The following is a 15,996-nucleotide window of genomic DNA, read 5'->3' as shown; positions in this document are numbered from 1 at the left end:
AAGTAATGCACTCTCTTTTGTTTAATGTTCCAAATAAATTACCGGGATGTACACTACAAAAAATGAATGAGAGATTATGTAAGTTCCAGTGATTTCAAATTGCTTTTGGGGCTAAAATGATCAGTGCTGAACTCTACAAGTTTCTGAGACTGGACATGCACTCCCCACTCTAACAGATGACTTAGAGCATTAAATGTATTGCTGCCTGCCATGCAAAGTAACTTCTTGCCCTTCAAAGTGTCACTGCCTTAAAAAAAAAAATACAAAATTAATTATAGGAGAGAACTTGTATGGACTGTATCCATCAAACTCTGCTTCTTTCACATGCAAGTATTTACTGAGCCACCATAGGTGAAAGATTAGGTGTTGAGCATATAATGCTAGATAATACTCACAGCAACTGCCTCCAGGATTTGTTTAACAGCATCAGCAGCATCTCGTTCACTGTAGTAACCCTTTTCCACAATCCTACAGAAAAAGCAACAAAAGAAATTGTGTTCAGGATTATGCATTAAGGTAAATAATCCGTGCAGGCAAAAGCTTCTTTTAAAAAATGAGCTAGAAAACAATCAAATTTAAATATGATCAGGACTCTGGAGTGCCCAATAAAGAATAGAAAGAAATGCTTTTGCAATTTAGGTTACTTTTGATTCTCAGTTAAATGAAAAACTGCAGATAAAATATCCACTAGATAAGAAGTTCATAATGTATGCACATTCAATTGAAAGGTTTTGTAATTTTTTTAAATTCAGGGAATTTGAATTACTGTCAGATAAAACTAGGTATCCCTTAGGAACTGTTTTTTCACTTTTATATTTAACTTAAACTTCCCTTCCTTCTTATTTATTTAGTTACTTATTAAACAAAAGCACTGTGCTATGTGCTATGCACATACAGATCTGATTTTTTCAAGGGAAAACGTTGATGTAAAAATTGACTAGCTTCAACTTATCCCTCAAGTACAATGGACTGAACAACTGACTTTTTTTCCCTATCAGTACAAAAATGGAGTCTCTGTAGCCAAAGAAACACAGTTTTATTAAAACTAAAACTACCTTTTTTTTTTTTTCCCTTCATAACATAAATAGCCAGTATGATATGCTTATTTTGTATAGGGAATAAGTAATAGCTTTATTTTGTAAATGTGCTGACCATGTGAGCTTATGTTGAATTCAGTAGTATTTATGACTTCTGAAGATCCTGAAAAACTGGTGTTATTTCTACCTTTGCTTTTACATCAGTTCAGTCTTGTAAAAATAAACAAAATCTCAACTTTATTCTTTGATAATGTTATCTCCCTGAAACTGTACCATGATATAAAAACATTAAGAAAGAAAATAATTTTCTGTGTTAAGATAATGTTCTGAAGTAGTGTATTTCAACATGTTGTATGCTATGCTGCATAGAAAGGGCAACAAAGGTGAATACAGATTTCTGGCTTGGTTTGCCAAAGCCCAGCTTTGTTACTGTAATGCAGGATTTGCATCCCACATTCTCCAAGAATTGCTATTACAGAATGAAACTTTATATAAATGCACAGTTCAGTTAAACAGAGTCATTGAAAAATATAGATTTGCACAATGACATATAAGAAGTTAATAAAAGAAGGATCTATCATTAACATGTACATGCTCCATTTAAGATACCCAACAGGTTTTCTTTACTAATGTATTTAACTACACAGAAAAATTTTGAACTACAATAATTCTCCTTCAGAGAGTTACCTTAAACGTCAGATCTTTGACCTGAAGTTTTGATTTTTTTACCACATTCATTTTTCAAAGTCCGAGAAAACAGAGACAGATGTTGTCTAGGAACAGAATCTGTGGTACCTATGAGATATTTTATAAAATGATCTCCTGCAAGCACACAAGCCAGTTTTACAAAACAATGCCCTAAAATCCCCATGAAGCAGGAGAGCAAGAAGCCTGTAACATCTGAAGCCAAAAGTTGCTGGAAAGACCTTCTGCCTAAGAGTTCAGAAACAGACTCTTCCTGTGGCAAGAAGAATGTACTCTTTTCTCCCCACTTTCCCTGTTCTGCAGTATCTTTTTATCACTTCTCTTCTCTGAAATAACAGACTCATATTGAGTTATCCTCAATGCAACTCTTTACAGCTTTACAAAAGCTGACAGAAAATGTGTTGACCAATGTACATGTGAAAAGCACTACCACATACTCATTAAAAGGTTAAGTGCAATAAAAAACAATGTGAAGATAATAATCCACCAGAAACAGATATATCAAGTGTGGCACTGTGGAAAATAGCCTATACAGGGATATTTCTAACAAGCTGCAATTACTTTACCTTAACAATAATGGTGCTCACAGATAACTAAGTCGGTTCATGTGGCATCAGTAGCAGCAAGCAACCACTCTCAAGCAGGAGTTCTTCTATTTCACCATGATTTCTTGGCTGCATAATTATTTTGCCTTATTTCTAGAACATTTTTTCTGGCAGCCCTTCATCTACCATCACATATACAGTGCTTTACCTCTTTTGCATTTTGGTACCTCCAGCCCTTCCCCTGCATTGGTCATCTGTTTAAACCACCAGGGAAAGCTTTACTTGAACTTACCAGCACAAGGGTAAAACCAATAAAAGTTTACTCAGTGAGACATTATGTTAGGCATTTAACCTCAAGTTTAGGAAAGAGATTACCAAAAATGACAAATTGCACAATAAAACACTACATTATGCCTGAAACTAAGATTCTTCCTCAGCTATTTCAAGCTAAATCATCCTCCTCTGGTAGATCACACACTGAGACCTAAGCCTAGTGACCCTCTTGCTTGAGCCTTTGTTCCCCCAAATATACTGTTTTGGCTTCCTCCTCCTTTTTAATTCAAATAAAGCAATTAGTGTCAGCCAGCAGGTTCTTATCTGTAGCATCCATAAGCATTTCTGAGAATGTAGATCTTGCCCACATTCCACTTTCCCCCTTCCCTGCTGGTATTTTGAGTGCTAACTTGCTCCTCTGATCATGGCACAAGAGGCATGTTAAAACACTGTCCTTGTTTTACAGGATTCTAGGTATTAAAGACATTGACATAATCATTTTGTTAAGCCTACAACATTTAGTATGACACAGGAGATCACAAAAAAAAAATCAAATCTGGTCACAAGGTAGTAAAACCAAAAAGTACTGTGCTAGTTCAACTCTCTGCTTTCAACCTGCCACAGATTTTGGAATATATTTCACAGTGCACTGCAGCAAAGACAGGCATTGCGGGGCTGCTGCTGGGGAAGTTCTGCATGTAGGCTGAGCTGCCAGGAGCGTGCTGGGCTTAATTACACCATCACTCAGGCATACGTCCCCTGTGAACGGGCCACTCGGCCCAGGCCTCGAGTCCAAGAGCTGCAGGATGCCCTTATGCACCTGACCTCAGAAACACCTGAGGGCAGAAGGTTTTAAGGTTTTAACAGGATTTGAAATTCTCTGATTTTCCAACATATGTGACTGAAGATTGGAGAAATATGTGGCAATGCAGTTACAATCAAATTTACATTTCTCCCTTTATCCAACAAATTTCTAATTTTCCAATATGGTAACCCATCTCTTAAATGCAGCCAACTTCTTTTCTACTCAACAAAATCAAGGAAAATAGGAGGTTCTAGCTTCCTCTCAATGTCCAACCAATGTAGGAAAGAAAATTACCAATTACCTGACTGCTGGAAACAAAAGAGAACAAAGAGATGCTCAAGACTGCCATCTTACCACAGAAGGTACAAGACCAGTCCACTCTGAGGTTAAAGAACTATATGTTGGTAAGGATAGGATACTGATCTCATTATTTACATTAAACATATAACAGAAGAAGTGCCCAGACCCTGAAGATGAAGCCATTGTGAATTTACACTTTGCAGTAAATAAATGTAATGAAGCATGGACCCATGTTTCAGAAAAACAATAGAAGACAACTGTAGAATTACTGTGCAATGCACATGACTTATCCGCTGATGCTACATGTGAATAACATGCACTGGCAAGCCAATTAGGGCTGATATCACATGCAGTTAACTTCTAGGTTTTCAGAAGTCTGGAATCCAGAGTTACTGAGAATACAAACCTAATTCTTAATTAGCAATAATTTAGCAAGTAGAAAACGTAATCTTCTGTAACAGCAGTAAATGAAAATAGACATTCTTCTTGCTGAAGATGAAAATCTATTTCTAAGGGCACTCCGCTTTAAAACTAAAACCTGGCTGTTAGGCAGTAAGGAAGAGTACTGAAAGAAAATTATCCTGTAGTTTCAGTCCTGTAATAATGCTGAGGGATCATCTGTGTATCTATTTTTTGCATCCTACCTGTGATAGTTTACATAAGACAAATCGTAGGTGTGCCAGTTTGCTTTATTATAACAACTCTCAAACCTGAGACCAATGAAGCTTCTTTAAAAGGCTTTTTTCAATTTCAGCCTGCAGATTAACAATGACTCATTGCCCTTTTTTCCATAGCAGGAAGGAAACCTACAGAAATGTCTTATTTCATTATTATGAAAGCAAACCCAATTATTTATACCTAGTTTACAGAACGACCTTAAAGAAAAGCATGGATGAAGAAAGACTAAACCTTGGCAGAAAGGACAGAAAGACAGTAACAGCAACGATAAGGAACTAATTACTCTCTTTGATATGCAAATGAAAGAACCAGGTAGGCCAAAAGAGTGCTGGAGAGAAAAACTATGTGGAAGACAGCAGGGAATTAAGAAGAAGGGATACAGAAATGCTTAAAGCCAGAGGAAACAAAACAAAGCAAAACCAACCACATAAACCAACCAAACAAACAAACAAAAAACCCAACACCTTGGAAAAGCACTGAATTTTGTGTCGCAACCAACCAGGAAATTCAAGACCACTTCAAATTGAAGATGACATTCTAGAACAAGAAAAAATGCCATGTTGATGAAACAAATGACTCATATTCTAATTACATTTCTGTAGAATCACTTTTCATGCTTGCGTGTACACATTTCTTGAAATATGCTGATTCCATTGTTTACACTTGTAGACAGTGAGACCCACATCTAACAGAGTACGTACTGATGGATAGTAACTGCAGGTCTCCTAAAACACCATCTGTTTTAATCTTGTACATGTGAACATATTGAAGACAAATCCAGCTCTTTCTATAAAAAGAAGCAGGGAAATGTTTCCTAAGGGTCCCTCACTCCTCCTTCCCACTGCTGCTGGAGATGGAGATGCCCCTTGGGAACAGCCCCACTCCCCATGGTGCCATGCACACCCAAGCCTGCCTGCAGACTCCAGTCACCCAGCAGAGCCCACCCCACCACGGCCCCGACTCACAGCCCATGGCCACCCCACTAAAGCAATGATAATGCCCTCTCAGCTGCTGCTGAAGCTCAGAAGTGGAAAAGCCTTATGCTACCAGGTAAAGGAGGTGTAACAAATTTAGTACTGAGCAAAACCACCCCCAGCATCACACTGCCCAGCAAGCCTGTGGAAAAGGTATAATATATTTCTCGTGATGCATGCCCTCTTAAACACAGCAGGCAGTTGAAATCTGGCAGCTTCCATGTCATCGTCAAACATATGTATGAATTCAAGTTTTTTCATAATTTGCAGTAAGGCTTGCCAACTTCCAGCCAGACTTTCTAGTATTTCTGTTCCCTGCAAGTACTGCAAGTTTTCTGGCCACACTTGCTCTGCAGACACTTTATTAGTGGTAGGAAAAAAAAAAAGGACAAGCATAGTCCTGTTAAACTAAACATATTTGATCTGAAAATCAATGAGGAAAGAGATGGGGAATCCCAATGTGTCATTTTAGAATCAATTTTCAGAGCAGTATTAAAATTATATTGATATACAATTTTACAGTTGAGTAGAATACATGTATCTGGTGAGTAATGACAAGCATGTTAGGCAACAAGTGGAAACAATCAACCTCCTACAAAAACTAACAAGTGTTTCATCACAGAAGGACTAGGCGTTGTGTTTGATTTTTCAATGACTAACAAAAACAAGGGCCAGATCTTTGCAAATCCAGCAAGAGAAACAGTGCTTCCACACATGCAGTGGTAAAAAAAAACAAACAAGAGCACCCAGCAACCTGCTTTAAACAAGCAGAGGACTAATCCAGTGCCAGACTGGAATAGTCATTGATGGCACACACCTCCTCATGCAAGACTACCAGTATCTTAAATTCTTGGTCAGCACTGGCAGGTGCCCTGGCAACAAGACATCTCAGCTAAGACTGAGGAGGGGTTGTACGTCCTTCCCCAGGCAGCACAGTCTGCAGAGCCACTCCAAGTCTTGTGCTATAACAGCTCCTCAAACTTGTAATCGAAAGTGCCTGGCTAGTGGGTGGAAAAAGCAACATGGAAGAGGAACCACATGACAGAAGAAATAGGAACTTAACCACCTCTCTCCCTGACCCTGAAACCAAAATCTCTCTGTTGTTTTTCTAGGGTACGGGAATCCAGAGCAATGACTATTCTTGCAATTTTAAACACAAGCTGTTCTCATGATTCTTTGTGATCAAGAGAATTTTAAATCTTACCCTACCCACTTTAACAAACTTACTGTTTCCTCCCCTACACTCTAAATGGACTAGTTCTCCTATTCTTAGCTTTACTTCTCTGCTTCCCTCCCACACAGGCCACCCTACCCATCCTCCAGCCTTGCCTTAAATCTGAGCACATAAAGTCTGTTCCTTGCTTCCCTTACCTCAGAGTGGTAAGTGCAGTTAGTTTTATGCTAATAAATCTAAACAGTTACTCTAAAATTTGCAACATTTAGCCTCCCAAAATGGTAAAAATTTTAATTACTTTATAAGTTCCCAACATTGTTTATTTTCTTTTTTTTTTTTTTTTTTGTTCCTACATGCCATATCTGTATTTGCTTTTTAGATCATCCTTTATAAAATCGCAATATCAAAAAAAAGCCATCACTCTCTTTAGGGTCATTTTCACTCTGCCTCTAGCTAGCTTTTCTCCAAAACTCTTATATCACAGCGTACCTGTGGGCTGCATCCTGTAAAATCATGTATAGTCTCAAGCAAGACACTGGCCTACATAAACACAAGATCTGTTCCAATGTCAGGATGTGCTAAGAATTTTAAAAAATATTTGCTTCTATATAATTAATGTTAATCTACCTAAAATTCCTTGGTTGTCATAGAGATTTTTTTCTGTATACATTCACTTAATTCTTATGTAAATTCTTACATTTCATTACAATGAAATTAAAAGATTTCTACAAGGTAAAGTGAGACTGAAAATTAGCAGGAAGAGGAAAAGAAAATACTACTCTATTCAACAGCAAAAAAGGTTTCCATGAGGAACACTTTCTCAATAAATTACTGATTCACAGATCTATTGGCTTATACCTGTAATGAGGTGATTCCAAATCCCTGTTGCTTTGATGCATTTATTTAGTTAAAAAGAAAGATTTCTCTCTAAATATTTACGTATTTTCCATAATACAGCATTGAAGAGTAATAAATATTAAAAAGTAACTCTGACTCAGCTTGCTGAGTCTCCCTTATTTTACAATCATTTTCATAATTCACTGCAAACTAGCTGTTACTAATGGCTCAAACTGCCTGCCCATGATCTGAAGAAGGATAATGGGAAATACAGAAATGGGTTTGGATCTGAATCAAAGTCAAACAAACTGAACGTTTTTCTTCAATACCTTGTTCAGAAATGAAATGCAGTATTGCAGTCATTCAGGAAAACTATATCACATCCACCCTTATTAAGTAAGAGGCAGTTTCTGATAAATGCGTCATACAGGAGAATTTAGAGAAAGACTGCATACTTCTTTTATCTCATACCAGGGTTTCTTTTCCCCTCTTTAACTTTATTTCTTCTTCCTAGTCAGTGTTCCTACAACACTCACAGAACTAGAGGAATCTTGTAGGAAAATCAGGAATTATACACTAAAAGCCTGGGTAAGATTGAGTAAATGGCCTTACCTTCAAAAGTAAGACCCATGTGTCTGCAGTGAAATTAATAAGAACAGTCCTGTGCCCATCATTCTCAAAAAGACAGGTTAATCTTTCAGGACCTTAATTTTAGCAGATTTTTTTTTTTAAATAATAGTCTTTATTTCTAGATGTTGTGAAACCACAGTGCTCATGAACTAGCAGCTCAAACTTCTGTTTCTGTGTAAATGACTGTGTGAGGCAATGCAACAAACTGAATTATTTCAGCATTTCACAGCTCCTGTCTGGTGAGCAACAGGGAAGGGGCAAAGAGAAGCATTGTTGGCAGCTTGCAAAGGAGGCAGTGGCCTGGAGAGTGGGAAGGAGCAGCACTAAAGATACTAATGAAGACACTCTGACAAGAACCAGTGAGGCTTCCATTGGATTTCCTTGTCTAGCTAAGGATACCATGTTATAAGATGGATGTGGGAACTTGAAGGAAGTTCAATGAACAGTAATTGACACAAAAAAAACATGACCAGGGATGAAAGTTTACAGGGACTGTGAATATATAGTCTTCTGCAGTCTTCCATTGCTTGAAAGTTTGCCATAACCTAAGAAGTACTCACCTTCTCTCTATCTGCTGGGGACAAGGCATACAGATTCGGGCCAAATTTGCAGAAAGAAAGTTTTTCCTAATATTGAATCTGAATCCATTTATTGTACCAGACCGGAGAGTCACTAGTATAGCCCACATAAGAAGATAACAGAAGTGTTTAAGAAACAAAACCCAAGACCATGAATCCCCAAGGATGGTTGAAGGATACTGTCTGAGCTAAGGTGGACAGCCAGCCCTTTATGCCAAACCAGCACAGATGTACCTGCCAGGACAATTTAAACACATTGCCCTGGAACTCACTCTGGTACATTGCTTACTTTCCTTCAAGAATGAAACAAATGGCCATCAAATTCTGAAACTGGGCACTGCTTGCATAACATACATTGTGCTTATATGCCTCTATGTCACAATTCACAAGCTTATTCACATCATTGTTATTATTCAGCTCAGGATTATTTCGTGTTCACCTGTTCCAGTCCTCCTTTGGTGGCCTTGGCACCTCTTACAGTGCATGAATGTGTGATACATTACTTACTGCAGCAGCTGAAGTTCAGTGTTGAACTGAGAAGCACATTGTTTGAAAAAGATTCACTTTTCAGGCTTTCATAAAAAAACAAAACAACACAAAACAAAACAAAATCACAATTTAACTATCATTTAGGACAACTATTTTGGGGCTCCAAATATTTAGGATAACTGTATTTCTTCCTAAAATATTCTGGTTTCCCTTTATACTGTCATAATGATATACATACAAAAAGCAATGAGAGACAAAATGTACAAAGCCCTCACATCCAAAGTGATTTTATAATCTCAAGGAAGGTGTTGAATTAAGGCACAGAAGACACACCATTAGCTTTCAAGTCAGTCAGAGACTTCCTGCATACATACGTGTAGGCTACAGCTATATAGGCTGTAGATATATATACCTCAACTTGTCACCTGCACAGGGCTGTTAAAACCTCTCTGCATTTCAAAAAAATATGAAAGCTACATTTGTTGATAATTCAGGTGATCAGTTATGGCTTGAACAGCTTCCTATTTAATTTAACAGAAGTATCTCTCCTAGTTTGCCTGGCATCCAGACCACGCGTATCTATATCACAGCAAGGAGGCTATGGCATAAAAAACCAAGAAAACATACGTCAGAGATGCTCTGATCACAAGAAGTCTTGGTATTAAGAATACATAACACACTAAAGAGCTTCACAGGGACTGATGTGTCCTACCTCCAAAAGGCTTGCCCAGTTCCCACAGTGGGCTAGCAACATACACAGGCTGGTCCCAACTAGGATACACCCATGCTAACAATTCCTGAAAAGGTATCTCAAGTAACAACAACAAAAGGCTAGAGGACATTTTAAATTAATTTTTTTTAAGTGAAAAGCCTTCCACAGTGGAGTTAAGAACCAGGTGAGTATAATGTTACATCAGTTCACATTTAAAAATAGCAGGAAGCCAGACAGTATTATAATTGCACCATCATCATTGCTGGAGTCATTTAGTAATTTATAAAGCTGTAAGTTTATTTTCTCTGGAACCTAGTGTTTCACCTAATTGACCACACTGTAAGTAGTGTCCTATGCACAAACATTTACAAAAAATCATTTGTATTTCTCATTCTGAAGAGAATAATGTAGTTGGCAGATACTGACTTAGAGTAATTCTGTCCAGTGACAAAAGATAAGGCACTGACCACAAAAAAGTGTAAGGGCATTATTACAACTCTGTACAGGAAGGAAATACTAAATTACATTGGAAAGGCTACAAATGAGCATTAACGCACAATTCTTTATTTATTCTTACATCACTGTTTTTTATCATTACTGCAGCTGAAATCAGGAGACACTAAATGAGCTATTGTAACATCAGGGAGCACTTTTTCCCAGAGCTAATTTGTGTGTTGTCTTCTGATTTCAGAGAATAGAGCATAATTACTGTAGTCAAGACTTCACCCCAGCCCCCTAGTCCTGAGTGAGGGGACTGCAACTTCCTCATGTGAAACAGAGTCCAAAGGACTACTCTGACCCCTGTGCAGAAGACAGACTGCCACCACACAATGAAATCAGAGCTCAGAAACAAACAAAAGATGCTACTCTGTCATTAGTTTATAAAAGACCTCCATTTTAGGACTGATTAATTCCTTGATTCTTTTTGATGTTCCTTAGCATTCTAATTTCCCCAAGCAGAAACTAGGTGTGCCTGAAGCCTGGAAGGCTTCAGAAAATTTTGTCTGTGAGAGCTAATCATTCCCACATCTCTTAAAAAGTCAAGTTCTTTGGAACAAGTAATTAATTTCTTTGTTAATTTATGTTCCAAAAAATAATATCATAGTAGCTTGAATCTATGTTTCAGAGGGACTTATATGAAATTTGAAATAGAAGTGACTCGACAAACTGTCAGCTGTAAGCAATATTTTTAGACAATGTTTGGTACCCTTAATAAGAAGAAAGAAACAGAAGAGTTTGTGGTCAAGAGGCTGAAGTACAGACAAGGAGAATGTATGGATAGACGGTATCATTTGAAGCTGAAAAAAGAGAGTTTCTAACTATTCTTATGAACCTGCAGGTATTCTGCCTAAAATGAGGTTAAAGTAGAGTAGACATTTTGTGCTGCAAAACATGGCTGGTTTGCATGCACTTCAACCATGCATGTCTGTTTTAAACATGCAGGAATGGAAGAGAAGGGCCAAGCAAATGTCAAAGACTTATGTTCCAGCACTGGGCTGAAGACATGCCATCTAGAAAGAACTAGAATATCAGTTAATATAGAGTTACTGCATTTTTCTCTCTTTTGGTCTGTTCGTCCATTGGTCTATCTTACTTCAAAAGCTCTTTGTGTCAATGCTCACCTACTTGGTTGGCAAAAACCATCATGCAAACTGGCAATAAATATTCTAATTTACACAAACTTCTCCAATTTACTGTGGAGTTACATTTGTTTTGTTTGGGATGGTAGAATATTATATGTCAAGGTATGACCTACAATGTGATTTATGAAGTCTAGGAAACAGATTTATTTTTAAAAATAAAATCAAAACCAACCTTATTCAGCTGCATTAACTCAGATGATACTTCTGTTTCAATTTATCTCCTTTTGGGTAACACAACTGAAAAACTGTCATAATGAAAGCTGATTCTAGTAATAATGTGGATGATTTGATAGAAATATTAAATATGGTGAAGGAAGTGAATAATTTTATTACCCAGAACTTTTATGTTAGAGTGGTGTGAAACCAGCGCATCAGCAATGCTAACAAGCTTCTAGAAAACTAATCGGATCTTGGGTTATTTGTAAAATTTTCTTCATTAGGGGAACGTGTACATGAAAGAACTCACTCATCTGCAGCTCAGATACTGTTCAAAAGTGGACATCTCAGACAGCAGAAAACTAGAGCAATAAAACAGTTGATATAAAAAGTACCAGAATATTATCAGCATTAGTAGTAACAGGAATGGAGATGTTCACAGCAAGGAGAGCAGATGTGTTTGTGTCATACATCTAGTTGTATCATTTGCTGACAGCTATTTTGAAAGAGGCATAAGCATAACTCCTCCAGAGCACAAAAATTGCTTTGCTGCCTGTCTGTGGAGCGTGGTTTTCAAAGTCATGTAGCTGTGCTCTGAACATATAAGGTTCTTCAAACCCTGGCCACATTGGGGTCCTGCTTGCCCACATGCTCTCTCTACAGGTCTTGTCTCGAGGACAGCCATGGGGTGTATCTCAAGACAGGGTCACAGCTCTCCCTCCACACCTGACACAACCGCACTACCCAGCAGGAGATTTTTCCAGGGTCGTTTTGCTTTCTCCTGGGACAGGAGTCATGGAAGCACAAGAGGAAAGAGTGCACAAGGCCTCTCTGTAAGTCAGGACATTTCCTTCATGCATGATAAAAAGATGTATGGATGGAAAGGATTAAGCACAAGAGGGGAAGTCTGCTCTAAGGCAGAAAGCTAAATTTCCTCTTCCTAAAACTCAGAGAGCAGCCATTGTAAAGCACAATGCATGTGTAAATCCTTCAGCCCAGCTGAAAGAGAGGAAAGGGGCAGCTAATGCTTAATTGGAGTGACTACTACAAATATCTCAGCTGCCTATTTAAATTATTTTGGTTTAAGGCTGAAGAGTGAAGTAATACTCCTATTACTAACTTAAAAACTGAAAATAGTTTATTATGTTGTTTTTTTTTTTCCAAATCAGAGATCAGAGAGGACTCTATTGCCAAAGTTTCCAGTTCTGTTGTACATGGAGAAAAGGAAGATGCTGAATTTAGAAGACCTCCACGGTATTAGTGCTCATTTGTAGCATCACAAGGGGGCACCGCAATTCTAGGAAGTGACTAAATGGCTTCTCATCAGGAAATGACAGACAGCTCATCCCAGCCACACTACTGGATTAAGAATACAATTTTTTGGGAAAGATAATCCGATAGCTCAAATCCCATCATCACTGATGAGTGCAGATTAGAGATGTTGTAAATGCCTTAATATTAAATCCTAGTTTCATCAGATAATGCAATTCCCCACCCTGGATCCCACAGGGTCTTTTATCTTCAGTTCTGCTACCACACAGATGGTTGCTGCTCAGGAACCAACCATTTCACTGCATATTTGTGTTTTCCCTTTGTAAACACTTCTCACCGAAGATTTCTATAGAGTATCCAGCCGTCCTGAAAACCACCCAAATTGAAACTGGGTGGATTTATAGGGGCTACAGGAAGGGTAACATCTTGCACAGGATCCTCTCTAGCTCAGGACTGGATGCTCACTGGTTGTTTAACTTGCAGCAGCACATTTCCCCTGATCGTTTTGGCTGAGTACTGGGAGTGTATGCACCTTTCATCTGTCTAACTAAAGATGTTACAGGGGCACCCACTTTTATTGTTATTGTTCAGAAATAGAAGGTTGTAGATATGACCATGGTACAAAAAATAGTATGCTTTTGTTTTCTCAAGTCAAAGGTACTTTCATTCTGAATCTTTGATGTGTATTTGTATAACAGTCTTCTAAAATACTAAACTTTAGTTACAGAAGAAGGAAGGTCAAATAACCTGTCCTCACATGAGCTATAAATCATCAATGCTAGTGCCTTAACTGCTTTACTCAAGCCAGCATCAAAAGCTTTTCCTATCCTCTCTTGCTCTAAAAAACCAAATCCCTACCAGTAAAATACATTACAAAATTATTTTGCTTTATGCATATGCACCTACACTATAAGCATGTGGAGCCTCATGAGCAAACTCAATAGTCATATTGCAGAACCTTTGTAACAAAAACAGAGGTAGTAAAGCATTTGACACAGTCTCCAACCGCATCCTTACAGCTGAACTGAAGGAGTGCAGTCTGGATGATTGGGCAGTGAGGTGGACTGTGAATTGGCTGAAGGAAAGAAACCAGAGAGTTGAGATCAATGGGGCAGAGTCTATTTGGAGGCCTGTATCTAGTGGAGTGCCGCAAGGGTCGGTACTGGAACCAGTACTATTCAATATATTCATCAACGACTTGGATGAGGGAATAGAGTGTACTATCAGCAAGTTTGCTGATGACACCAAGCTGGGAGGAGTGGCTGACACGCCAGAAGGCTGTGCTGCCATCCAGTGAGACCTTGACAGGCTGGAGAGTTGGGAGGGGAGAAATTTAATGAAATATAACAAGGGCAAGTGTAGAGTCTTGCATCTGGGCAGGAACAACCCCAGGTTTCAGTATAAGCTGGGGAACGACCTATTAGAGAGCAGTGTAGGGGAGAGGGACCTGGGGGTCCCGGTGGACAGCAGGATGACCATGAGTCAGCACTGTGCCCTTGTGGCCAGGAAGGCCAATGGCATCCTGGGGTGTATTAGAAGGGGGGTGGTTAGTAGGTTGAGAGAGGTTCTCTTCTCCCTCTGTTGTGCCTTGGTGAGACCACATCTGGAATATAGTGTCCATTTCTGGGCCCCGCAGTTGAAGAAGGACAGGGAACTGCTGGAGAGAGTCCAGTGCAGGGCAACAAAGATGATGAAGGGAGTGGAGCACCTGCCTTATGAGGAAAGGCTGAGGGAGCTGGGTCTCTTTAGCTTGGAGAAGACTGAGGGGTGACCTCATTAATGTTTATAAATATTATAAAAAAGGGTGAGGATGGAGCCAGGCTCTTCTTGGTGACAACCAGCGGTAGGACAAGGGGTAGTGGGCTCAAACTGGAACACGAGGTTCCACTTAAATATGAGAAGAAACTTCTTCTCAGTGAGGGTAACAGAACACTGGAACAGGCTGCCCAGGGAGGTTGTGGAGTCTCCTACCCTGGAGACATTCAAAACCCACCCTGACACATTCCTGTGTAACCACATCTAAGTGTTCCTGCTCTGGCAGGGGGATTGGGCTAGATGATCTCTTGAGGTCCCTTCCAATCCCTAACACTCTGTGATTCTGTATGATTTATAAATACAATGAATACCAAAGAGGATTTCATTGTTTCTTTGCTTATGAAATTTTTATCTGGCATAACGCTATTCTCCTGGCAGGCTGATTGCGTCCTACCATATTTTATGATGACCTTTCCATGCAATTTTGTCAGTTCTTCCTGCCTTCTGTCTGTTCTAGCACACCCTGGTGCTATGCACCTGCTGAGCACTTTCTTTCAATAGTGTGTGCTCTTTAGAATTCACTGAAAATTTCCTCTACTTTCAACTCATGTATCCTTTCAAAAAAAAAATCTCATGATAATTGCATTTCCAAACACATTTTTAAGCCAACTCCTGCATATATTTACTCATGCTAATAAACCATATGCTGATGCAATAATTCCAGTAATTACTAACACTGGGATTATATGCAGAGAATAAACCTGCACTGTAACATCCCGGGGAAGGTACCAAGTCAGATGCACACAGCCAACTTACCTGTCAAATAGTTCTCCACCTGTAACCAATTCCAGAACAAGACTGATTTCTGTAGGAGTCTCAAATATCTCCTTCAGTTTTATCTGGTAAAAGAAACAAAAAAGATTCATTTTGCTTATTTGTCTTGCTGAGCATATCACAGGACCAACAGCAGAAAACGGACCACAGTCAATAAAGCAGAGGATGGTACCAACTGGTGCCTCATTTACCTTGCAGTTGAGCAAGCTGTTGTGCATGTTCTCATGTTCTCTCCTGCCTCTGCCCTTATTTTTTTTTTTTTTTGCTAGCTTGATTTCCTTTGCATTCCTTTTTTTCTTTAGCTAATTGTTATTTTCATACTCCTCATACTTCAGCAACCTCTATAACACAGGAGTTTAAGAGGCTGCTTTCATTAGTACTTGTCAACACCTGTCTGGCAATCTTTCAGAGCAACTGAATGTAAGACCTTCCCCACCTTCCAAGGACTGACCACAACAACTTCCCCTTTCATTTACTTTTTTTTTTTTAATAGGTTCTCGCTCAACTCTGTGAGAACATCAATAATTTTTTTTGAAGTGTAAGTATAATTCAACAGTCTTTCCTAAGGAGCTGCTAATGTGCTCATGAGGAGAACCAAA

General features: G+C 38.8%; 1 protein-coding gene across 1 annotated transcript in view; it reads right to left on the bottom strand.

Annotated features, from left to right (window-relative positions):
• The window catches only part of CAMK4 (calcium/calmodulin dependent protein kinase IV), a 186,084-nt gene that overhangs the window by 60,901 nt on the left and 109,187 nt on the right, over positions 1 to 15,996 (bottom strand). Inside the window, exons 4-5 of the mRNA XM_082074306.1 lie at positions 15,380 to 15,462; positions 396 to 468 (exon numbers count right to left, since the gene is read on the bottom strand). Coding sequence (XP_081930432.1) covers positions 396 to 468; positions 15,380 to 15,462 — 156 coding nt within the window. The remainder of the gene's footprint in view (positions 1 to 395; positions 469 to 15,379; positions 15,463 to 15,996) is intronic.

The sequence above is a fragment of the Streptopelia decaocto genome (assembly GCF_964273445.1).
Source record: "Streptopelia decaocto genome assembly, chromosome: Z".
Taxonomy (NCBI): domain Eukaryota; kingdom Metazoa; phylum Chordata; class Aves; order Columbiformes; family Columbidae; genus Streptopelia; species Streptopelia decaocto.
Note: the sequence above shows the minus strand (reverse complement) of the source record. Positions and strands in the feature narration are given on the sequence as shown.